This window comes from Ptychodera flava, chromosome 7, assembly GCF_041260155.1.
Source record: "Ptychodera flava strain L36383 chromosome 7, AS_Pfla_20210202, whole genome shotgun sequence".
Lineage (NCBI taxonomy): Eukaryota > Metazoa > Hemichordata > Enteropneusta > Ptychoderidae > Ptychodera > Ptychodera flava.
In genome coordinates this window covers 36893078-36918467 of record NC_091934.1, presented here as the reverse complement: position 1 = coordinate 36918467, position 25390 = coordinate 36893078, and the positions used below count along the sequence as shown (strand labels likewise).

The following is a 25390-nucleotide window of genomic DNA, read 5'->3' as shown; positions in this document are numbered from 1 at the left end:
CTCGCGTAGTTCCCCTAGCCTAACTCTGTAACTAAGTAAGTACGCAACTTGATACAGGCCCCTGCATAGTTCCCCTAGCCTAACTCTGTAACTAAGTAAGTACGCAACTTGATACAGGCCCCCGCGTAGTTCCCCCAGCCTAACTCTGTAACTAAGTAAGTACGCAACTTGATACAGGCCCCCGCATAGTTCCCACAGCCTAACTCTGTAACTAAGTAAGTACGCAACTTGATACAGGCCCCCACGTAGTTCCCCTAGCCTAACTCTGTAACTAAGTAAGTACGCAACTTTAAACACTCCCCCGCGTAGTTCACCCAGCCTAACTCTGTAACTTCGAAGTACGCAACTTAGTACAGGCCCCCGCGTAGTTCACCCAGCCTAACTCTGTAACTAAGTAAGTACACAACTTGATACAGGCCCCCGCGTAGTTCACCCCAGCCTAACTCTAAAACTAAGTAAGTACGCAACTTCGTACAGGCCCCCGAGTAGTTCACCCAGTCCAATTCTGTAACTAAGTAAGTACGCAACTTCATACAGGCCCCCGTGTAGTTTCGTAGGCCTAACTCTGTAACTAAGTAAGTATGCAACTTGATACAGGCCCCCGCATAGTTCACCCAGCCTAACTCTGTAACTAAGTAAGTAAATAACTTGATACAGGCCCCCACGTAGTTCCCCAAGCCTAACTCTGTAACTAAGTAAGTACGCAACTTCGTACAGGCCCCTGCGGAGTTCCTATAGCCTTACTCTGCAACTAAGTAAGTGCGCAATTTGATACACGCCCTGCGTAGTTCACCCAGCCTAATTCTGTAACTATGTAAGTACGCAACTTTATACAGGACCCCGTGTAGTTCCCCTAGCCTAACTCTATAACTAAGTAAGTACGCGACTTGATACAGGCCCCTGCATAGTTCACCACCCTAACTATGTAACTAAGTACATGTAAGTACGTAACTTGATACAGGCCCCCGCGTAGTTCCCCTAGCCTAACTCTTTAACTAAGTAAGTACGCAACTTGATACAGGCCCCCGCATAGTTCACCCAGCCTAACTCTGTAACTAAGTAAGTACGCAACTTCATACAGGCCCCCGCGTAGTTCCCCTAGCCTAACTCTGTAACTAAGTAAGTACGCAACTTGATACAGGCCCCCGCGTAGTTCACCCAGCCTAACTCTGTAACTTCGAAGTACGCAACTTGGTACAGGCCCCGCGCATAGTTCCCATAGCCTAACTCTGTAACTAAGTAAGTACGCAACTTGATACAGGCCCCCGCGTAGTTCACCCAGCCTAACTCTGTAACTAAGTAAGTACGCAACTTCATACAGGCCCCCCGCGTATTTCCCCTAGCCTAACTCTGTAACTAAGTAAGTACGCAACTTGATACAGGCCCCCGCGTAGTTCCCTAGCCTAACTCTCTAACTAAGTAAGTACGCAACTTGATACAGGCCCCCGCGTAGTTCACCCAGCCTAACTCTATAGCTAAGTAAGTACGCAACTTCGTACAGGCCCGCGCATAGTTCCCATAGCCTAACTCTGTAACTAAGTAAGTACGCAACTTGATACAGGCCCCCGCGTAGTTCCCCCAGCCTAACTCTGTAACTAAGTAAGTACGCAACTTGATACAGGCCCCGCGTAGTTCCCCTAGCCTAACTCTGTAACTAAGTAAGTACGCAACTTGATACAGGCCCCCGCATAGTTCACCCAGCCTAACTCTATAACTAAGTACGTACGCAACTTCGTACAGGCCCCCTGCATAGTTCCCACAGCCTAACTCTGTAACTAAGTAAGTACGCAACCCTTAGAGGCCCCAGCGTAGATCACGCAGCCTAACTCTGTAACTAAGTTAGTACGCAACTTGATACAGGCCCCCGCGTAGTTCCCCTAGCCTAACTCTGTAACTAAATATGTACACAACTTGATACAGGCCCCTGCGTAGTTCCCCAAGCCTAACTCTGTAACTAAGTAAGTACGCAACTTGATACAGGCCCCCGCATAGTTCCCCCAGCCTAACTCTGTAACTAAGTAAGTACGCAACTTGGTACAGGCCCCGGCATAGTTGCCATAGCCTAACTCTGTAACTAAGTAAGTACGCAACTTGATACAGGCCCCCGCGTAGTTCACACAGCCTAACTCTATACTAAGTAAGTACGCAACTTCGTACAGGCCCCCGCATAGTTCCCATAGAATAACTTTGTAACTAAGTAAGTACGCAGCCCATACAGGCCCCAGCGTAGATCACGCAGCCTAACTCTGTAACTATGTTAGTACGCAACTTGATACAGGCCCCCGCGTAGTTCCCCTAGCCTAACTCTGTAACTAAATATGTACGCAACTTGATACAGGCCCCCGCATAGTTCACCAAGCCTAACTCTGTAACTAAGTAAGTACGCAACTTCGTACTGGCCCCCGCATAGTTCCCATAGCCTAACTCTGTAACTAAGTAAGTACGCAACTTGATACAGGCCCCCGCGTAGTTCACACAGCCTAACTCTGTAACTAAGTAAGTACGCAACTTCATACAGGCCCCCGCATAGTTCCCTAAGCCTAACTCTGTAACTAAGTAAGTACGCAACTTGATACAGGCCCCCGCGTAGTTCACCCAGCCTAACTCTGTAACTAAGTAAGTACGCAACTTGATACAGGCCCCGCGTAGTTCACCCAGCCTAACTCTGTAACTAAGTAAGTACGCAACTTCGTACAGACCCCTGCGCAGTTCTCATAGCCTAACTCTGTTACTAAGTAAGTACACAACTTGGTACAGGCCCCCGCGTAGTTCACCCAGCCTAACTCTGTAACTAAGTAAGTACGCAACTTGATACAGGCCCCCGCGTAGTTCACCCAGCCTAACTCTAAAACTAAGTAAGTACGCAACTTCGTACAGGCCCCAGCGTAGTTCACCCAGCCTAACTCTGTAACTAAGTAAGTACACAACTTGGTACAAGCCCCCGCGTAGTTCACCCAGCCTAACTCTGTAACTAAGTAAGTACGCAACTTGATACAGGCCCCCGCGTAGTTCACCCAGCCTAACTCTAAAACTAAATAAGTACACAACTTCGTACAGGCCCCGAGTAGTTCACCAAGCCTAACTCTGTAACTAAATAAGTACGCAACTTGATACAGGCCCCCGCGTAGTTCCCCAAGCCTAACTCTGTAACTAAGTAAGTACGCAACTTGATACAGGCCCCAGCGTAGTTCCCCCAGCCTAACTCTGTAACTAAGTAAGTACGCAACTTCGTACAGGCCCCGGCATAGTTCCCGTAGCCTAACTCTGTAACTAAGGTACGCAACTTGATACCGGCGCCAGCGTAGTTCACCCAGCCTAACTCTGTAACTAAGTAAGTACGCAACTTGATACAGGCCCCCGCATAGTTCCCCCACCCGTCAATTGCATATTTTTCGTGTGCCCCTATATTCGTGTCGGCTACAGTCTTACCACCCCCCCCATTACCATATTTGTCCTGAAGTCATTAGCATAATTTTCGTGTACCCCTATATTCGTGTCGGCTACATGGACTATCTACCGATTTGTCTGCTGGTTTTGCTGGCAGGAGTATATCCTCCAGCTCCGAGAAAGCCGTTTGACCAATTAATACAAAAGCGCATCTTTCTGGTCTGCTTCCTCAGTTTTATGCCGTTGACACGGTAGAACCTCTCCATCCTATTGTAGTAAGACTTGAAAGTACTTTTCGTCTTGTCGAAAGCTTCAGTCGTAGCACGTGTTATTCGGGCGTTGGTTCGGGCGTTGTCCATTATCGCTTGTTTACTTTATCGCTTAAGACAAAGGAATTTACTTGAAAACTTGAACTTCGGGTGACACAGTCTTAAATCTTCAGATTCGCTGAGATTTTCCCCGACTGCACTGCGTAGAACAACTGTTCAAAGTTCTTTGAGTTATATATATATATATATATATATATATATATATAATATATATATATATATATATATATATATATATATATATATCAGTAGGAATTAGGTGATCCCCAGTGCAGCGTGAAGAGAGATGTAGATAGAAGAAACTTGGTTGCTACACACTGCCACATCTGGTTGTTAGGTTCCAATCGTATTTATTATAACTCAAACACAACATTTTGCTCTAAACTTAGAGCTTCTTCAGGTGTTTTCCACTATGAAATGTACGAACAGAAAATTAAAATGGTTGAATTGTATAGGTAAATGTATAATGTAGAATTACAAGTATCTGAAAGTCTGTAAATGTACAACAAATGACAGGAGAGAGACTAACCTAGAAGTTTTGGATAAGGTCAAACTGTCTAGACCGACGCCGAGGGCTGGAAACTGGCGCGCAAGTCCCAGCGGGTCGAAATGTAGATGTAGGGGGCGCTATTGAAGCTATGTAAATCTTGTGCGAATATTTACTAATTTAGGCCAGCTGGGAACAGTGTGTCGAGGTTTTTTGATCAATTGTGATTTGAAATGATTGCGCAGTTTTTCATCCTGTTTATTGACTTGTATGATGCCAATTACTGAAATAACACTGATACTGTGTTGATCAACATTAAAATGTAGGGCAACTAGGGTATCGTTTTTGTGACGCACTGATTGTGTATGTTTTGTTATTGGCCGTGCTTTGGAACTGCAATGTATTCCACGCGTGTTTACAAATGTTGCAACCCCTTGTAGATTGACATTTGGTGAAACCGAGGCTGGGTTCACAAGTGTTGTCAATATTTGAACGGACTGGGAGGTCCCTGAGATTAAAATTGCGGCTGTATGATATAATTGCATACTGGGGATGGCTTCTTTACATCTTGGTGGCTCATGCAGTGTGAGAAGTTGGAGGACATGATGAATTTAGAGTTAGGATGGCGGGAATATATGTAGTAACTAGTATGCGGCAGTCTGCTCTTTGTGTTTGTACCTGAAGAAGAACTGACTTAGGGGTGGATTTAGCTCTGTGTGACGAGGTTGTGAGGGTTACCCCAATCAACCAGCGATTGTTGCAGTGCATCAAGGTATTTCGCCATTCTTGCTCCGAACAAATGCTGCAAATGTGTATTGCCAAACCGTAGGGGATACCTACATGTAGTATTATACGTCTGGGGTGTGATGACTGAAAATGTAAACATTGATGGATATCGGTGGATCTTTCGTATAAGTCGACGTCTCTCATGATTGTTGCCATTTTCATCGGCCTGAATTTTGACATCTAGGAATGAAGTTTGTGAGTGCTCCATGGTGATGTTTATTGTTGTGTGGAACGAGTTGATGTAATTCAAAAATTCCATGATGACATTCAGGTTCGCCGTAAATAAACTGAATATGTCATTGATGAATCTGTGCCAAAACCAGGGTGTACTGGAAGCCCTCTTTTCAGTAATTTACTCTCCAAATCCCCATGAAAATGATTGCATAACTTGGGGCCATTTTCTGGCCCGTGGCTGTGCCGTGAAGTTGCAAATAATGTTGTTATTGAATGCAAAATTGTTGAAGTATAAACGAGTTTTAGAAAGCGTATTATAATAGTGGATGTTGGTAAATTTTGTTTTCTCTCTGATGAAGTGCTTCTTGATAGGCCTTAATACCTTAATATATATATATATATATATATATATATATATATATTATTATATATATATATATATATATATATATATATATTTGTGTGTGTTATCAACTGTTCAAAAGACCATTGAGCGACAGAGTCTGTGATAAGTCAATTTTTTCTTTAAGGATAATAATAAATCAATGCCAAAAGAAAAATATAATAAGGCATAAAAAGGCAAATGTACAAAGTTAGGCAATGCTAATAGTTCACAGACAAACACAAAAATGAAGTAAATTGCAAGAAAACTACTGAACACAAGGAAATGAGAGAAATATTTACATCATTTTGCCAGATTTTGTTATTAGAATTTGCTATTTTTCACAAACCCCTTAATCTATTCGAAAAACTAAAAGATGGAAAAATGTGGAGTACATTTACAAATAGAGTACTTTCAATTAAAAAGTAAATAAGTTTGATACATAAGTACAGTTACAGAGAAAGTGTAAAGTTTCCTCGATAAAAACTAAATAAACAGTGCAATGAGAATAATAAGTCTGCAAAAATAAGAAAGAATTAGATTACAAACAACATTATTTCAAACTATATACAGAAATTCTCGTATCTTTGAATATATCAAAGTTGTAGTTATGTGTACAAATACTTCCATTGATCATCTGCAATATCGTTCTGTCTTGACAATGTGACTCTACCGTTAATGGATCACCTACTCATTCACTTGATCACGTGACCCTATTTTGAAATCTGGAAGTGCTAAAGATGGTGGCCAAGTTTGTGGTACCTATGGCAATTTGATGGATTTGTGTTGAGGGCCGGGACACTTTAAAGGTACAATGGAATGGAGACGTCAGAAGATTGTATTACTAATACCCGACAAGGCTGTTTGCTATCTTACGGCAGACAAGGGCCAAATGCAGAATGTTGCCTTGTAGCAGCAGTATCGCGGCATTGTGAAAAACTTAGAGTGGCCATCTACACAAAAGATATTGCGAAATGGGCAAAAAACCTTTATACTCAGTGGAGAGTAGCATCTACAGACGTGTAGGAATGCTGACAGACATTGTACTTGAAGTATTTGAATCTAAAATATTGAATGTCTTCTACATGGGAGTGCACTTTGGGAAACTAACCATTGCAAACTTTCCCACCCGCCTACTGGCTAAAAGTAAGAAAGTAGACGCCCGCCCGTTCCTGCCCCGATTTGAAAAAAAAATCCCGTCCGACTGCCAAAGAAATCCTCACGAAGGCGCTGTTTTCATGGACTGCTTTGTAAGTTGCTCGTAATGAACTCGATGAAAATATGCTAATATCATGGCCTTTAACAGTCTCTGAATGCATGAACAAGAATTTGTCAGAAAAACAAACAAGGCTTCAGTAAGTCACAAACAGCTATGCAGTAACATGCATTCATGTTTCAGACAATGCTGCAGTTGTCCGCTGATTATTTTGTACATCAATCCTTAAACAGTCACAATATTTCAACAAATCATTTGTTAGATGGCTATTGTTAGAAACAGGACTGCACAATGGAGAATGAACAAAATCGTTTTGATTTCCAGGAATACACAAAGCAAAACGCGGAACGATATACAAGGGGAAACTATGTTCCTCCGGTATTCTAAGTTAAAATCACAAACTTAGCAGGGAGACATTTTTGTTGCTGGACATTTCCTTCCACAGGCAAAAACACATTCTCTCTCTCTCTCTCTCTCTCTCTCTCTCTCTCTCTCTCTCTCTCTCTCTCTCTAGTCACGTTACTTCGTGTACAAAACTTTGATACAGTCTTCACTGTAATCTGTACAAATAATTCTGCCATCCTCACACACTGTCAGATAGTAGGGGTTTATCTGTACGGAAACATTGCAAATAAATTTACCATCGTGGCTGAATTTGCAAAGTTTGTTCTCATCGGAGACGTAGATGTTATCGTGTTGATCAACACCTACTCCATATGGATACTCTAGGTGTTCATGTCCAAATGAAGCCACGGTATTGAGATCGCTGTCTAAAATGTACATGCAATGTTCACCGCGAGATGAAACTATAAGCTGGTATTTGCTATTCATTGTTATGGCCCAGGGCAATCTAATTTCTTTAGTCGCGATGACCTTGCCATCTTTTGTGCACTTCAAGATACAATCTCCCACATACCTGTAATCAACTATAAAGATGTGACCATCCCGACTTACATACACGCCTGTGGGATTTCGCAGCTTATCTAAGGCAATTATCTGTTTCAATTGCAGACGAGAATACAATGGTTATCTCTGTCAGCGATGTAGTATGTATCTTTCCAGCCACAGCTACATCCCACGGCTTGAATGGTAACGGCAGTGAGTAAAACGTCATGACTGACACTGGTTGGAATTTCTCTGATAGTGTATGTACACTTCCTTGTTCTTCGACAGGCCCTCTGTCTGTCACGACCACTTGCCCATTCTGTTTGACAGTCAATCCGATTGGCGTTTGCAGTCCCCCAGGTTTCTTTTGAGAAGGAACGGTCCAGATAGTACCCTTCTTAGGTAAGCCTACGCAAAATAAAAAATAAATAGTACTGCAATAGGCAAATAAGCGATAGGACAACTTCTGAAAAGAGACAAGAGTTAAAAAGTAAAGCGGAAAACATGATGTAAATTTGACCACATCCCGGTGGTGGCAGTCCCCGGGTTGGTGGGTACCCATGCGCGTTACCAAATTCACGGAAAGGGGGTTTTTTCTTCAGTCATCTCGGAGATTCTAGGTCAGTGAAATCGAGAAAAAGGGGTACTTTTTCAGAGTAAAAATAATAAATGCAAAATCCAGAAAAAAGACTGACAATGTGAAGAATAAGCAAAGAATCCTAGAAACACGAGGGACAGTAGATGATGGGAGGTGTATTGTCACACAGGAGCCAGAAGAGAACTCCAGATCCAAATGGATAAGGAAGATGATTGTGTATGAATGTGACTAAAATCAGGTGAGGACAAACATTTGTGATGTATGTACATGTATACAAAGTCAACCTCCAGGGTCAACCCTGGAAGTCAACATACTAACCTCCTAGATTTCGAAAATAAGGGTATGTTTTTTACAGCTAATTTCTCCCAGATTTGCCACAAATAGGGGATGTTTTTCTCAGAAATATTCTAGGAAAGGGGGTACTTTTCAAACTTGGGTAACAAGCATGGGTACCCACCAACCCGGGGGCTGCCACCGCCGGGGACCACATGCATGAGTGCAAACAGGATTTTCATTCTGACCATTATTTTTAATAGATGGGTGCGTTTCACTTTTTATACTATAAAAGCACGCAGATATGGACAATGACGCTTCTCAGACATGCACTTGTCCACACAGACACTTCTATCCATGCAAGCCACTAAATTCACAAGTTTTCCGGGGCTACAGCGCGTGCGATGTCTCCCCATGAACAAATGCAATTGTACAATTACGGCCTGGACACATCCTGCGAACATAACGAGCATGGCCGGTAGATTTCGTTCGGCCTGATACAAAGAATTTCTGTGTGAAAAGTCTATTAGTGTGCTATTATGCAAATAATTTAATCCCGGTCTGTAACCAGCCGTCTTGCGTGACAAATACCTTTCATCGTGATGCAAATTGTTTTACGTCCAGCATAGACCGGGCAATATCTACCGCCAGTGATTCTGATGGACACTGAAACCGTCAGTGTGCTATATAATCTGCCTGTAAATGCGCTAGTGTACTTGCGGTGATTCAACTAACCTTTTTCGATTCGAGCCTTGGCAAGATTCAGATCGGCAATTTCAAGGAGTGTTGAATTTTTCCTTTCCATCTGTAGTGTCAGTTTGCTATCCAGGGCATTAATCTTTACGCTGAGCATTTCCTTTGCTTTCACAAGACCAACTTTGTTGAAAAATTCTCGAACTTCGTTTTTGAGACTAAGCCACTCATGAAAAGTTGTTGATTGCTCTTCTCTGTAGGCTTGACCATCGCCGACGAAAGCTGACTGCAACTGATCCCTCAGAGTCTGTTTATCCTTCAAGTTCTGCTCTCGGAGACAGATATTAACGCAGTGCTGGTGCTTATCGTTGTTCATTTCCTGGTTTCGATGACGCAATACTTCAATATCAGCTTCCTGCTGTCTTTCAAGTAGTCTTTTTCTTTCTGTGGAAAGAGTACAAAATAATATATTTTACTGGAAAAATTATTTGTAACCCTCGACATACAACACATGAGGATTGCGTTGTGAGCTAATCAAAATTACGCAGAAACGAAACTAACGACTAAGCGGACCCATTTTGTCGAGAAAAATCACTTTTCCCCGTTTTGCTTTTGTCCATGGAGTTAATACGAAGATGAATTTGAATTTGACTAATGAGCGAATTTGAGATTACTTGTATATTTTATCTCCAATTTCCATGATAACCTCTGATTCCCAATTTTGATTCAGAGAGAAAATAGTTTTATGGTCCCTCGAGCAAAGTGCAACCAAGAGTTTAAAGCTTTCTTGAGGTGAGTTTACTGAGCTGAAACAAGCTGTAGACTTTGATATTGCTTCATACCTCTCTCAGTGATTTCTTCCTTACACAGTAAATATTCCTGGAAATCCATGAAAGTTTCCAAGGACAGCCTCCTCGCCCCAATATCATTAAGAATAGGTATAGATAAAAAGATCTTGTCAGCCATCCTATCCAGCCTGCCACTTTTATAGGCAGCCCACAATGCATCTGCTGCTTCAGGCGACTCACATCTCATAACGAAGAAAAGACAGCCCTTCTTAATATCTACCCCGTAAAGTCCTGGGTCTAGAGTGGTCATTTCTCGCCCGAAGTCCTCGGCATTTGTTTGGGTACTGGCATGCCTGAACAGGTCTTCCTCCACTTCATCCATTGACCTGCCACCATCTGGTGCACCCTCCCTCACACTCAACCGTACACGAAGTTGGCCTTAGAAAAAGTACAAAAATGATACCAACATTTATATTTTTTCTAAATGCTTTTTAAAAGATTCAGTGTTTTGTGCTGAACGTTGTATCCATTTCCTTTGATAGTTATAAGAAAGACTTGCCAAAAGGTAATCATTATCTTTTATTAAAATATAAAGAACACAAATTTAAACAAAAAATAAAGCTGAGAAAGGAATAAGTGGGAAGAATAATGTTGATGAAACCACTAAATATGATATATTGCAGAATATCTTTTATAGTGCCGACAGCGAGATTTACAGAGTGAACTGCACTCCAGTGGTTTATTTCTGTCAGCTAACACCGAGAAAAACTTATTTTTCACCTTCCAAGTTAACTTACCTGGTCTGCGTTCCTGTCTTTCACTGTTTGTGTTGAAATCATTCTCACTTTTTGCACTCGTGTCTTCGCTGGACTCACGTCGACGGTCTTCATCCTTTGCTTGTTCACCTGCATATAATTTGTAATTATTACATTGTTTCAATCGGGCAACCTATTTCACAAAGCTAGACGAGAGATATGGCACTTTAATCTACTAAAGAGTGGAAAGCTGCCAAGATTGATGTCTTGAAAAACCTATGAAGACTAATTCTGCAAAGGACGACGTGCAAGACAGAGCATGCGCAATTACACAAGTTTGCCATTCCACACTGGCTCACTCAGGTTGTCTGGTCTCCAGCCCCAATTTCTATTGCTAGCTGAGCTGCTAACGAAAATAGGGTCAGGTTTAGGCTATAACCATGGCTTTCACTACTCAATAGTACGAGCGCAGTGATAGCATTGAATTTATTTCCAACTTGGAGTAACCTTCGAATTTAGATTTCGTATGCCCATGGGGTAATTTTAACACCATAGTCTCGTCTGAGAAAAGCAATAGACGAAAATTGTCGTTTCACCACTAAGGAAGTCGTCATTATTTACGGCCGGGGGAGTTCATATCCTGGTGTACCTTGCCAGATTATCATTGGTTATGTCATAATTGTTGAAAAAGTTGAAACCAACAAAATGAAATTCAAAGTGACAAAATAAAAATACAAATACAAATACAAAAGCTCACGCTATAACATGTAGTATTGTTTAACTTGGATGGGTATCATGACAGGGTTTTCACGAGGAGATCTGATTGGGTAGAATTTGAAAGTACAGGGGGAGAATACGCGAGAGGCTGAGAGGGAAGTGTCAGAGGGGGTGTCCCCTTGCCTGTGTGGAAAATTGTGAGAAACTGATGTGTGCAATGTGCAGGATGATGCAATTTCAGAGGTGTTTAATTTGCTTTTTTACTAAGTAAAACTGTTTGGACACCCCATAGGGGAGAAAAGAAGAGGGGCTCCCCTTCTCGCATCGAAAATTCGGAGAAACTGGTGTGCGTAATGGTGCAATCTGAGAGGCATTCCAATTTATTTTGCACTCGGTAAAATTGTTTGAAAAGGAAATTGAACACTGATATTTTTTACATTTTTGCATGGTTAGTGTTTAATTCACGATACCCAACAACCAAACAATGACGATATGTTTTGTTAAAAACAGTATAAGTTTGCCAGAGATTGAAGACCAAAGAACATATGCAGGAATGGAAAATCTGTGACCTTTTTGTGTCATTTCTCCAGCTGCCACCTTCTAATGAAAAGCCTGAATACAGTATGGTTAGCTGTAAAATGGTTATTGAACGGAAGTCCATTGAAATAAATGTTTCTGTAATAATAAAGGAAGAATTAACAACAGTTCTGTTTTGTCCTAGATCCTGTGAAAAAATTGAGAAATTGATGTGTGCGGTGGTGCAGTTTGGTGCACTCTGAGAGGTGCTTTCCAATTTGATTTTGACTTAGAATACCCCAAGGGGAGAGCTCGACAATTTTGAGAAAAATTGATGTGTGCAATGGTGCAATCTGAGCGTTTCAATTTATTTCATACCAAAAATTGAGTAACCCCGCTTCTTCCTCTCCACATTTTGAGCAACCCTCACTTGAAGTTTTCAATTTTTGAGTGCCCCCACATTCCTCCAACCCCCAGGCCGTAGATAATGATGGCTCTCTAAATGCCGTCATAGAAGTACAACGCCAGGCAGCGTTCGATGTTTCGTCATTTCAAATTTCAAAACATGCAACTATACGAATGTGCTGACCGCACGATCTTGTCAGGTGACTTTGCCCATTGAATATGAACAATTCAAAATTCTGACTAAAATGGCGGCCCACGCGTAGCCCACACCTGACCCTATTTTCGTGAGCAGCGCAGCCAGCGGCAGAAATGGGACAGAGAACCAGACTAAATTAGAGGCAAACTGTCTGCTTATACAAATGCAACCAAACCATGTTACCAAGCACATTCTAGTAACGTCCCCGAATAACGGCACCTCTTGCAAACCTGCAGTTGTAATCAGTACTAACTGAGCAAGCTCGTAACCTGGGACTTTCGAGCCTTAAAATATTCAGGGAGCTTTAATTTATTGTAAGGGGATGGACCGGATAAAATCGCATGTCTGTAGTTCGAAATGTTCTCCTCCCAATTTTTTTTTCTCAAATGTGACCAAACTTGTTGACCATGACCCTCGCCTATCCTAAATTTAATTGTGGCATTGAAAAATATTTCGATGTTGATACAGATATTTCCTACATGCAGTAATGCGAATTACTGTCTCCCTTAACTCAAATTGCATATGTCGTCAGTTGAGTATTTACAAGATATGTCTCATGCAACCGCTTCTACACTGCTGTGTTGATTCAAAATCACGCCCTTCAAGTTGTTACAGCACTTAGCCTAAGCCTATGATGTAGGCTTAGGCTATAGTATATGCGGAGGCCGTACTAGTGTATTTGTGACAGTGCAGTAATACGTCATCAAGATTCCTAAACAATCGCAAACCCTTACCTGTTGATCGTCTGGGATTATCGTCTCCAGGAGAAATAGGGAGGCAGAGGCCTTCGGATTCAGAGATTATTTCACAAATCATTTCTTTCGTTCTCTCTGACACTTCAGCTGACTTCAATTCCAGTGAGCGTCTCATTTGCTGGGCCCGGTACAGGTACTTAGGGAAATTGACCACAGCATCCATTATTTTCTGCCCGAGGACAATATGACTACTCTTCATGTCGACGGCTACATCACTCTCGAAATAGGGTAGGTATTCTTTGATTTGTTTGTGACAGGCAGAGTGCAGTGGAATCATAACAGGTATCCCCAATGCGATTGTCGATAGCGAAAGATTGATCGAATTGAAGGAAGACGGGGGCACGAGTAGTAAGTGCGACCGCCGCAGTTCGGAAACGACCTCTGTACCTACGAATGACCGGTACTTTATTTCAAGTTGAGGATTTGGATTAAGACTATTCTTGATATCATCCTCGAGACCCTTATTCATGGTAATAATGGTCAATTTGGGGGTTTCCTTGCACACGTTGTGAAAGCTCTCTGCCATGAAATTCAGGGCCTTTGCCACTATAGACTCGCTAGTCAGGAATGTGACGTCATTTTCATCAACGAACATTACAATTTGAAATTTCCCGCTCTGCGGAATTTTAGATGGCGCCTTTTGCTTGAAAAGTGCATCATCAGGTGTAAGCCTAAGAGAGTAGTGTTTAACTTCCGGGTCGAAATATTGATATTCGAAGTCAAAATGTTCGAATATTTCTGAACCGATCGAAAACACGGCATTTGCTTCTTTACTGCTCTCCAGAAGAGATCTTTTCCATATTTTGTAATCTGCTTCTCCGTATCCAAGGATTTTTAAGGGCGTTTCAAAAGTATACGGATTGACGAGGTAAAATGACGCACCGGGAAACTCTTTCTGTTTAAGTGCACGCGCGGGGTAAGTTGTAACAAGACCAAAACAAAACACCATTTTCACATTTTTGATTTTGCAGATGCCGGGGAAATAAATCTCATAGCTATGAAGCCAGCTGATATCTTCTTGTTTGAGACGATATAAATCAGGGGGGTCGGGATATATGATACTGACTTCAAATTTGTGCAAATCATTTTGTTTGTCGTTGTTTACTCCGAATGCGGTACAATATATGTCTAATCCGATTGAATGGAGAAAGAAGATCAGTTGATGTATAGCGGCAGCAACGCCACCTGTGATTGGGGATCCGATGTGTGAGCACACGACTAATGCAGCTGGAGGTGGACATTTAGAGTCTCTACTGCAATAGATTATAAAGAAAAAAAATCATGGCATTACTTCTATGCATCAGCACCAACATCAGACTGAAAGATTCAGTCGCGTGCGGGCGCTCCGGCGCACTGCGACCAAAGACCCTTTCAGGGAATTTGACACTTCAACTGTTATACAAGTTCTTTTTCTCTATTCTGCCTTCACAGGAAATTCAATTATGCACCACGTAGAGAAAACAGGCGACGCTCAGTTATCTAAAATGTAAAGCAGTAAGTTATGAAGATATCGTAATTATCATTGTTCAATAAAACAAATATGTTCCCATTTTTCTTCACTACTGTCTGTAAAAGTATGCAGTTAATACAGTGAATGTGTACAGCGTGTAATTTTATTGTTTACATCTGGCCCAGTTTTCAGGAAAATTCATACAGCTATAATGTTGGACCAGACACAAATGAAGTTTGTATTGGCAAGTTGAGCACAAAGCTTTTTGACATGGTTTTACTTTTAGGAGTAAAAAATGAGACGGTGTAAAAAAGTTAAAAACTAAAACAGATGTATGGAAGTCCATCAAAAAAATACAGTTATCTAGAGCTTCAAATTCAACCTCTTGTGTTTAGCACTGCAAAACGCAATGATAAAGCCCGCCTTTGGCTGCTTTCTTCCCTACCAAAATCCTGCATAGCATAGTCTCTAAACATTCAGAAAGGCTCAAGTCCATATATTGATCATAAAGTTCCTTTGTCTGTCGGACGAGAACTGCGGTTTTATTCCACGTTTTCTCCCCTGGATTTCTTAATATTGAGTCTCATTATAGCGTGGTGTCACCATAGCTCTGCATGGCAGAGCTGTGTGTTACCAGTTATAGGCCTACCAAAGCACTACTGACTGTCAAAGAGAAAACCGCTGACTATCGCCTCAGATTTGCAGCGCGCAGTTTCTCCGCCGTAAACAGCAGATTTTGAATCCAAAACTTGTGCCGATCTCCCTTTACGAGCACACCCACCACGTCTAAGTACACGATGTACTCAGCTGCGCTTGTAAACTCATCATAAAGTCCACGTTTCTCCCCTTGTTCGAGGGAAACTTCCGTATCCACCGCCTACGTGAACCTTGTTTTCCCGTTTACCAATGAGCCCTCGCGCGAAAACTGAGGGGAAACAAGCCCTGCAAACTAAAGAACATCGCGATATGGCACTTCGAAAATCAACATTTAGCGACTAACGTTCATTGACACGTATTTCCAATCCACATCTTCACGTAGAAAAGGTCACACACCCGAAACGTAGTACTTTTTATCAGCTCGGTCATCGAAGGATTCAATTTTTTTTTCAAAAACAGTGGGCATACGGTTGACTTCTCAAAAACGCGTGTTTTTAGTCCCCACGGACATGGTCTGGGGAGACTTATAGGTTTATTACTCATCCGTGCATGCGTCTGTGCATGCTGATTTGCATATTTAATGACTTTTTGTAATCAGGCTGAAATGTCAAGAAATGGTTCATCAAATGTCATATTATAACTTTGTACTTATGTTGAGTTCACATTGCAAGACACTTAGCAGTGCCATATTAATGAATTGTAATTTAGTACATATTTCATGAACTTTCCCAATTAGAGTGATATGTCCAGAAATACTTCATCAAATTTGATGAAACTTGGTACAGGTGATAATCTGTCAGTGTTATGATGGAATGCAAAAATGTTAATAACATCCTGTCAATTATTTACTAATTGACTAATTAGGGTAGTTTTTAGTCCCAACGGACACTGTCCGGGGGAATTATACGTGCGTATGTGCGTCTGTTCATGCAGATATCTCATCGATGCCTTGAAAGATATGCATGTCGATTTGTTTTGAGACCCGATCAAATATGGCCGTGTGACGGCCGTTTTGTTTCCTGTATTTGATGTCCGTCCACAGGGCTCAAGGATGGCCAACTAAGAGATAATACAGAAATATGCTATGTTCATGTACAGGGGCTCATGAATGCAGATATCGCAGACATACCCGAGCCAATTCTATTCAAACTTAGTACAAGGATAATACACTATTGCATTCATATACACGTCCATTTATTTTGGTGTTGCATGCATAATGAGTGCTAATTTGCATAATTAATGATTAGAGCACTGTTTCTAGAGCGACTGCGCCAAATTTGAAGAAACTGTACAGATGTTGGTCACACAGAGTTCTAATATCATACTATAACATATGTCAGTATTGTGTCAATAAATTGCTAATTTGCATATTTGATGAATTTTTTTAATTAGGATGATATGTCTGGAAATACTGTAACATAAAAATTTTCAGAGATTCAAATTCTACAGTTGCTTTGGGGGACTATTTTACAGCAAAGAAAGACTTTAAGGAAACATGTCGCAACAAGAAACGGGTGTACCAAAATTTAGTTCAAGAGAAACTTGACAAAGCATTTAAGACTGGGTCGTCAGATGTGTGGTCAGTTTTAAAATCGTGCATGAATCGTAGGCAGTGCAATGCAAATAGTATAAGCTTAAAGGAATGGTATGATTATTTTAAAAATTTATATGAGCAATGTGGTGACACAGTGTCAGGAGATGAAAATCTTACACACACTGTAAATGATTTCTTACATGGCATGGACACGTCATCGACCAGTATTCAAGATGACGATATTTTGAACAAGAGTATTTCTATTGAGGAAATCGCATCGAGTCTGAAAAGATTAAAATCTTGTAAATCACCGGGAGTTGATGGCATTCCTGGAGAATTTTTGAAATTTTCAGCAGATGTTACTATTCCCTTTATACACGTTTTGTTTAATAGAATTTTTGAATCTGGTTATTTTCCCGAAGAATGGGCTAGAGGTGTTGTTATTCCTCTGTTTAAAAAGGGAAATAGAAATGATACAGGTAATTATCGGGGTATTTCTCTTTTAAATGTTTTTGGTAAAGTGTTTACCTCAATTCTAAATGAGCGTTTGACATCATGGGCGGAACTCAATGAATTAAGATCTGATTGTCAAGCGGGTTTTCGAAGAGATCACAGCACAGTTGATAATATCTTTGTTTTGCACGCAATGATACAAAAATATTTGAGTGTAAGGGGTGGGAAATTTTATTGCCTTTTCGTTGATTTTGCAAAGGCATTTGACAGTGTGAATCATTCTTTACTTCTTTATAAGCTTTCTCTTCTCGGTGTCTCAGGTAAAATGTTTTCCATTCTTCGCTCCATGTACTCTAATGTGAAATCATGTGTAAAGTCCGGGTCTAAGCTTTCAAATTATTTTGATTGTCCATCTGGTGTTAGGCAGGGATGTATGCTTAGCCCTGTACTATTTACTTTCTTTATTGAAGAATTGAACGACATGTTAAAAAACTCTGGTAGCATTGGAATTCAATTAACTATAGGTAAGCGGACGAGTAGGAGGCGGTTTACGGAATTTAACGGTACAGTTTACCAGTAAAACTCCGAGGCCCGCAGGGCCGAGGAGTTTTATGGCAAACTGTACCGTTAAATTCCGTAAACCGCCGACTACGAGTTCGCTTACCGTGTTATACCACGAATTTGCCGAGTTTTAGAGCCTTGTTTGCACGCCGAAAGTTTTTATTTGTAATTTTAGTGCAGTGCACGTTGAAACTTTGGCAGGAAAACATTGACGCGTTTTGACACCTTGTTGAACGAAAGTATAATAAAACAACCCATGATTGGATAAAACAAAGTTGACATGTGTTGCTATTGTAGTGCGATGACGTGGTTGAGCACCTGGTTTTATTTGAATTGTATGAATTTGCTTGATTGGTTGGTTGAATGAAGTGAAAAGGTGTTTGCAGATCGACGTTAGAGTCACGCTTTGCTCATTTGGGTCGAAAACTTTGAGCAGCATACATGCAATTGCCGAGTCGCTCTACGTAGTTCGATATGGCGGATCATGGAGGTACCTCCATGGGCGGATGAAGTACAAATGAAAGCTGTATCCGGTGCACTTCAACTACCAAAGCCAAAGATGGAAAAGAAAAGTCCCCTGTCACGCCAGTGCTAACGGCCACAATCGGAAGACCAAGCTACACAGCCACGTCAGAGAAAGGCGCAACAGAAACTGCAAGTACAAAAAAACAATATGTCTAGATCCACAATGACTGTGGTACTGCGCGTGTGTTTCCTATAGCTAGATTGAGTAGATTGAACTTTACCAAAGGCGACTGAAATCTCCACATTCAGTGTTTGACAACTGACTTTGAAGTCTTAAATTCAGCTTCGAATGATCGTGATAACAATAACCTTAACACAGAAGTGATATTTGCAATCAATACCGTTATTTCACGGTGACCTGTAATTGATTTTGAGATGTACAGTCGTGCAAAATTAATTCAGTCCGGTGATTCTTTTAAAGTGTCTTTACTCTGTACTTGATGGTGAAATAAATTCCTTCTGGTTAATGTCTCGCATTTGGTTTTTTTACTCGTCGCCATGTGATTTTCTTTTGTTTAAAAGTGTCCATTTTACAAGTTCTTTTGTTTAAAAGTGTCCGATTTACTAGTAAATCGGACAGTTTTTAACAAAAGAACTGTCCGATTTACTAGTAAATCGGACACTTTTAAACAAAAGAACTTGTAAATCGGACACTTTTTAAACAAAAGAAAGCCAGGTGGTAATAAAAAAATATTCGGTTATGGAAATTAGAAAGCATGGTTAGAACAATGGGCACGAGGCGGAGAGTGGTATAACACAAGATATGTACAACTTATTTTCACTGCTGTACGCTGATGATGTTGTAATATGCTCTGACTCTGTTGTAAACTTACAGAAGTTGATTAATATTTTGGGTGAATTTTGCACTAAATGGTCAATGGCTGTAAATATTAATAAGACAAAATAATTGTTTTTCGTAATGGAGGTCATAGAGCTCGCACAGAAAAGTGGGTTTTGAATGGTCAAAATATTGAAGTTATTTCCTATTATAAATACCTAGGTATTGTTTTATCTTCTAGAAATAGATGGGGCAAAGCGGTTTCTACATTAGCGGAGCAAGCTAATAAAACTCTAGCCATGCTATCTGTTGCGACAAAAAAAATTGGAGGATTGCCATGTAACACACATTTTATGCTTTTTGACACAAACTATCTTACCAATTATGATTTACGCTTCTGAAATATGGGGTTTCCAACATTATGAAAAACTGGAACAAATACAAAGAAAGTGGTGTAGGGCCTTTTTAGGTTTGCCACCAAGTGCAATGAAGCTGTAGTAGGAGAATGTGGCAGATTTCCTATTTTTGTGTACTCTCTGAAACGCTGTATTAAGTTTTGGTTAAGGTTGTTAGAATTACCCTCCTCAAGATTACCACGCCAAGCATATGTCATGCTTCCAACTTGATGAATTAGGGAGGCATAACTGGGTTACATCAATTAAGAATATTTTATATTCTTATGGTTTTGGCTTTGTATGGCTGGCACAGGAGGTTGGTAACAAAGAAATGTTTTTAAGTGATTTTGAGAAAAGGGTAAAAGATATTTGCAAGCAACAATGGCGGGGAAACATTATGAAAATAAATAAAATGCGTACATATATTGAGTTTAAGAGCGCCCTTGAACCGAAGAAATACATGTCTTTAAATATTAATTTTAAAATCCGCCAAACAATAGAATGCTTCCGTTGTTCATGCCTTCCTTTAAATATAGAAAAAGGTAGACATGTGGGTTTAGTTTCAACTGAAAGATTTTGTGAAATGTGTAATTCTAACAAAGTCGAAGATGAGTTTCATTTTTTGTTGGAATGTCCCACTTATCATATTATCAGATCATTGTACTTACCTGAAGATATCTGTATTCATCCAAATATATGTCAGTTTCAGCGTTTATTACGTTCTACCGATGAACGCGTATTGCGTAAGCTTGGTATTTTCTGTTTTAAAGCTTGTCAGTTGCGAAAAGAATTACTTTGTAAGTTAAATGTAGACAATCCTTGATATAGAAATTGTTAATTACGGATTGGTCTATTTTTGTATTGTAAATTTGAAAGTTTTAATTTCTTTGCATTTTTTGACGTGTAACTCCTCTGCAGATGGGCCGGAGGCCTTGAAATGCAATAAACAGATTAATACTGCAACAAATTTAATGAAGCATGGTACAAATGGTAGAGTTGACTTTTCAGGTCCTCAGATTCAGATTCTCAGATCTTCAGATACCTTCAGATTCAGATCTCAGATCTCAGATCCTATAACTTCAGATGCAGATTCGGAATCAATTTCACAACTTTCAAAGTTTGATATAATACACTGATAAATAAAATATAATTTAGATTTTAAAAGGTTTTAGAAATTATGAGCGAACGCACGATAAGAACTCTGGTTCCGAGAGTGCAGGAACGTTAAGTTAGTGCTTGTATACGCCCTCTATAGTCAATACATAGAGATAAACACACGATCAAGACCGCGACGATCATGTAAAGATTAGCTTTCGACTGTCCATATTTTACCATGTTCGCTATATTGATGGCGAGGGAATATAACTAATCAACGTTTGAGGCCAGTGACCCCGGGCTAGATCAGGAATTTAGGGGTCGGAAGAAGCAAGTTCAATAGCTAATCTGTAATTGTAAGCTTGCTGAGCAAAAATGTTTTATGTAGAGAATTTTTTTTCATACCTGCCTTGTACACATATCAAAATTATTATTTTAAATATTGCAATCATGCTGTTAATATGGGTATTGTAACAGGCTTGTAAGTTCGAATCTGCGTCTGAAGTTATAGGATCTGAGATCTGAGGTCTGAATCTGAGATCTGAATCTGAGGATCTGAAAAGTCAACTCAGCATGCAGTCCTACAATAGTATACAAAGACAGTTAGCAGTATTATGTTAATTATTGGCTAATTTACATAGTCCATGACTTTTCCTAAATAAGCTTAGCGGGCTATTACCATAAATACTGCTTCCAAATTTTATGAAACGTTGTGCAGATGTTAATCTTTCAGTAGTGTTCAGTCAGTTTTATATTTCTGTACCTCTTGCTTCCTCCACTGCATAGCATCTGTTTCCGTAAACGCAGAGATGATCTTTTCCACAGATTCCGTTCTTCCCGACACCCATAATACCTTAAAGCATACTTTTAGATCTGTAACTACATGGGTGCATTCATTGTCATTTCTGCGTTGTTATCTTGTTTGGCCAATCACCATATAAGACAAGCTATATTTTCCCATATATGCCTTTCCATACCAACGACAGTATTATTGATAAAATGTCATTAGAATGGGATTGTACAAAAATTACATATAAAGGCTTATCTCAAGCATCGCATTAGCAATGAAAATGGTCATGTCAAGGAAAGCAGGTTAATACTAATGGTATTAAATAACTCACATGTCTATGTCGCTCCATTAAAAATTCCGTAACATGATACAGATAAACGTCTTTATTCACTGCTCAAGCAGTGTGAGCTCAATATCTGTACCAAGTTTCATGAAATTTGTTGAACTATTTCTTGACATATCTGCCTAATTACAAAAATTCATTAAGAGGTACAAGTCCTTGGAGAGGATAGAGTCCGGTTCATTAATTGGGTCTGTGATTAAAGATGAGTTGCATGGTGGTGAAAACGTAAAACCAATATGGGCCGCCATCCTAATTACAAAAGGTCATTAAATAAGTCGATTAGTAATTAATCGGCAGGATGTTGCTAAACTTTTTTGTATTCTATTATAACACTTATAAATTATCACGTGTACCACATTTCATAAGCGATACCACTAAGTATCAATGAATTGTATTACAGCACTGTTATATGTAGATCAACATCTGAACAAAGTTTAATCAAATTTGATGATGTGTTTCTGGACAAGTCACTCTAATTAGGGAAGTTCATTAAATATGTAAATTAAAAATTAATTAACATGACAAGGCGTTTCAAAAGTACGAAAAATGAGACCAAGTATTTTTTTTTTTTTTTTTTTTTGCTTATTTAGATTTGATCAACAACCTACCAAACCCATCAGACAAGGTACTACTCTTACGCAGAAGATCAAAGTTTTCAAGCGTCGACTTTCTCTTCCGCGTTTGAGCGAAACAAACGTCGGCTTCATTCGGAAATGGTCGGCTATTGATGGGCATAACGTAATTGTACGTTAGTCCAATGTTTGGCCGGTATACCCGATGTGAATGTCGGAATAATTCGGGCTGTGATCAGGAAGGTCGTCCTCGAGAGCATAGTAGTATTGTGCAACGCATTCGCCGATCGCGATACTACAGTGATAGCAACAAATTCCCCGCGTAAATTGTACATATAGCCACATCGGCACTTCTCCGGCTTGCCAGACCACCAAAATCAAACTATTTTTATCAAAACCAGAATGTGGGGTTGTGAGTGAAACAATACTGAAAAGTAGTAGGCCAAAATACGGAAGTAGCCGGTCAATTTGGCCGGCATCCGGCTAAAAACACGCTGATATAGACAAAAAGTTTATATGTAAACTTGAATGCTTAGGAATTTCAAGGAATAAAGGGCATAAAAGTTGACGGAAACAATAATCAAACTTGCTTGAAAGTCTGAAAAAAATTATTTGATCCTCACTCCATGGAGTTAGAAACGGATGCTTACTCTATATTCACTTTCGAACGTGAAACGTCCTTATTAGCATATCAATGTAAGTCAAAGTCCGCTGCCGGAGTGAACATGTTCAGTACTCCTCGGATAATCAGCCGAAATACGTTAACGAACCAGAGATTTCTTTCACAATAACAGTTATAGGGAATGAGCAATAATCAGGTCATTTTATTGAATCACGCGCATTTTGGATTATTTTGCCGTTCAAAGTCCCCACCCAAGTTGGGTCGTAGTAATTGACCTATTTTCGCTACGATGCGGCACGCAGCTATCCGTGGTGGGGTTAACTTTTGATCACTCGCGTAGACGCAGGCTACCCGCTGACAGCCGCGTTTCCAAATTCCCCAGCTAGCCCTGCGTACGATGCTGTGTGTTCCCGGCGTTAATATGGCCTCGTGCGAGGTCATATAAACACCGGGAACACATACGCAGGGCTAAGGTGCCAGCTTGCGGTTTTGTCTAAGGCATGTCAGCAGGGTATCGAGCGACGGATCTTTCAGTGCAGTCTATCAGAGTACTGTGATGGGAGACCTATAGGCAGTAGCACAAAGCCTTGCCACGTAGAACTAGGTATCACCAGTAAGGGGCGACGTCAAAAGTTCAATGTAGGATAAAAAACTTAATTCCCTTAGTTTCTCCCCCCCCCCCCCTAGAAACTTAATTGACTTATATTGAACCTGTTGCCGGGCTCTTTCTATGTAAAGCAAAGCTACGGATCAGTCAATTTAGGGGTGAAATAAAGTAATGCATCGTTAAAGCCCCACTGGCTGTAACTCTTGAAATTTGTTGACCTCAAATTATCTACCTATTCTCTCCTTTCTGAAATCTACCCTCTGAAGAGATATGAACTTTTACTGCATTAGGAAACCATTCCTTTCAGAAACATTTCACATGTAAATTAAAATTTTAACGGTCATTTTGATTTCCTGGCATTTTCAAAAATTGGTAATATTAAAAAGGATCAAAACATACAGTGTCACAGTTGAAAACATTCACCCCTATGCATTACAATTAGGACTACTCTGTGCAGTTTATATGAATATTTCAGTGCAGATATGCACAGTATCAAGGTTTTAGCTTTTCTGCATGGGGCTAGAGCTGTGATTTAATGTTTGGGCGAACATTTAATCGCAGTGTAATCTTTATCTGGTTCAAAATTGCATATATAGCCCTGGCAGGTAGTTATAAGTGTGTACACAGACCTAAATGACTACATTGTCACCAACTTATTTTAGTTTGAAAGTAAAATCATAAAAATAATACTAAAAGATAAAGCTAGTGGGGCTTAAGATTGGAACACACTTTGTGTTTCATCAAATATAAATACAACATACTAACAATGAATGAACAAGAACAACAACAATAAAGTCCAGGTTTCTCCTTCCAGAGGTATAAAAACTATCTCAACTGTCCTGGTGGTTGTAACAACTCAGTTCACACTACTCCATTCAGGCGGACTACACGTGCACCAGAAATGTAGCAAAATACAATTATAAATTCCGAGTGCAACCATATAGACAGTAGAGAAACTACCGTCTATGGTGCAACAGAGGCCAACAGCCTGCATTGTTTACACTAACTAGGCCAGGTGCAGCTCTGCACCTTGTTAAAACAACTCCCTCCGCTGGCTTCAACACGAAAGTGTGCATTTCTGCTCTATTTTTTCAAAATATTCATTCCCCTGGCAATTTTTACCTTAAATCGATTTGTAGGATAGAAACTTTTTTAGGTCAAACCCCCCCCACCCCAAACTAAAATAATTAAGTTTTTTATCCTTCATTGAACTTTTGACGTCACCCCTAAGCTTAATTTACATCGGTATTTCATTTCCTCAGAGGATCAGTTATTCATCGCATTGGTTATCGGAGTATACTTACCGACCAGTACCATCCCTAAAAGCACAATCCGCTGAGGCCATCCTTGCTCCGTGGCTGGATAATTTACAGTCAACAGTGCGAAGAAAACATATTTTTGTCCCCAGCTGTGATCTGAAAATGACAAATGGTGCAAATACACAAGCGTAAAGTTGGCGTCATCCTAATCCTCTTGACCTCAACTTCAAGTGACCTTTGTAGCTGACGCTGAAAATGACGCTACTCAGTGTAAATTTCAGCGTCATATCCGAAAAATGCCAATATGACTCTGTCCGATGACGGATAAATGATAAAAGTCGGCCAAAACTTTTAAAACAACGTTAATATTCTTTCATATTTAATATTCTTTCATATTTTTCTGTTGA

General features: G+C 40.2%; 1 protein-coding gene across 1 annotated transcript; it reads right to left on the bottom strand.

The window, feature by feature from the left end:
• Positions 1–7740: 7740 nt before the first annotated feature.
• On the bottom strand, positions 7741–25184 carry LOC139136474 (uncharacterized). The gene is made up of 6 exons (XM_070704200.1): positions 25029–25184; positions 13322–14595; positions 10796–10903; positions 10053–10436; positions 9253–9654; positions 7741–8054 (listed from the first exon to the last, which is right to left on the bottom strand). The coding sequence occupies exons 1-6, from the start codon at positions 25067–25069 to the stop codon at positions 7741–7743; spliced, it is 2523 nt and encodes an 840-aa protein (XP_070560301.1). The 5' UTR covers positions 25070–25184.
• Positions 25185–25390: the final 206 nt, after the last annotated feature.

What these genes read in the sequence shown, in the direction of transcription:
- LOC139136474 (XM_070704200.1), bottom strand. Translation starts at nt 25,069, where the DNA reads ATGGCCTCAGCGGATTGTGCTTTTAGGGATGGTACTGGTCG. An exon ending in TAATCCCAGACGATCAACAG is followed by an intron (nt 10,904 to 13,321) that starts GTAAGGGTTTGC and finishes AATTATATGCAG; the next exon opens with GTGAACAAGCAAAGGATGAA. An exon ending in AAGACAGGAACGCAGACCAG is followed by an intron (nt 10,437 to 10,795) that starts GTAAGTTAACTT and finishes ACTTTTTCTAAG; the next exon opens with GCCAACTTCGTGTACGGTTG.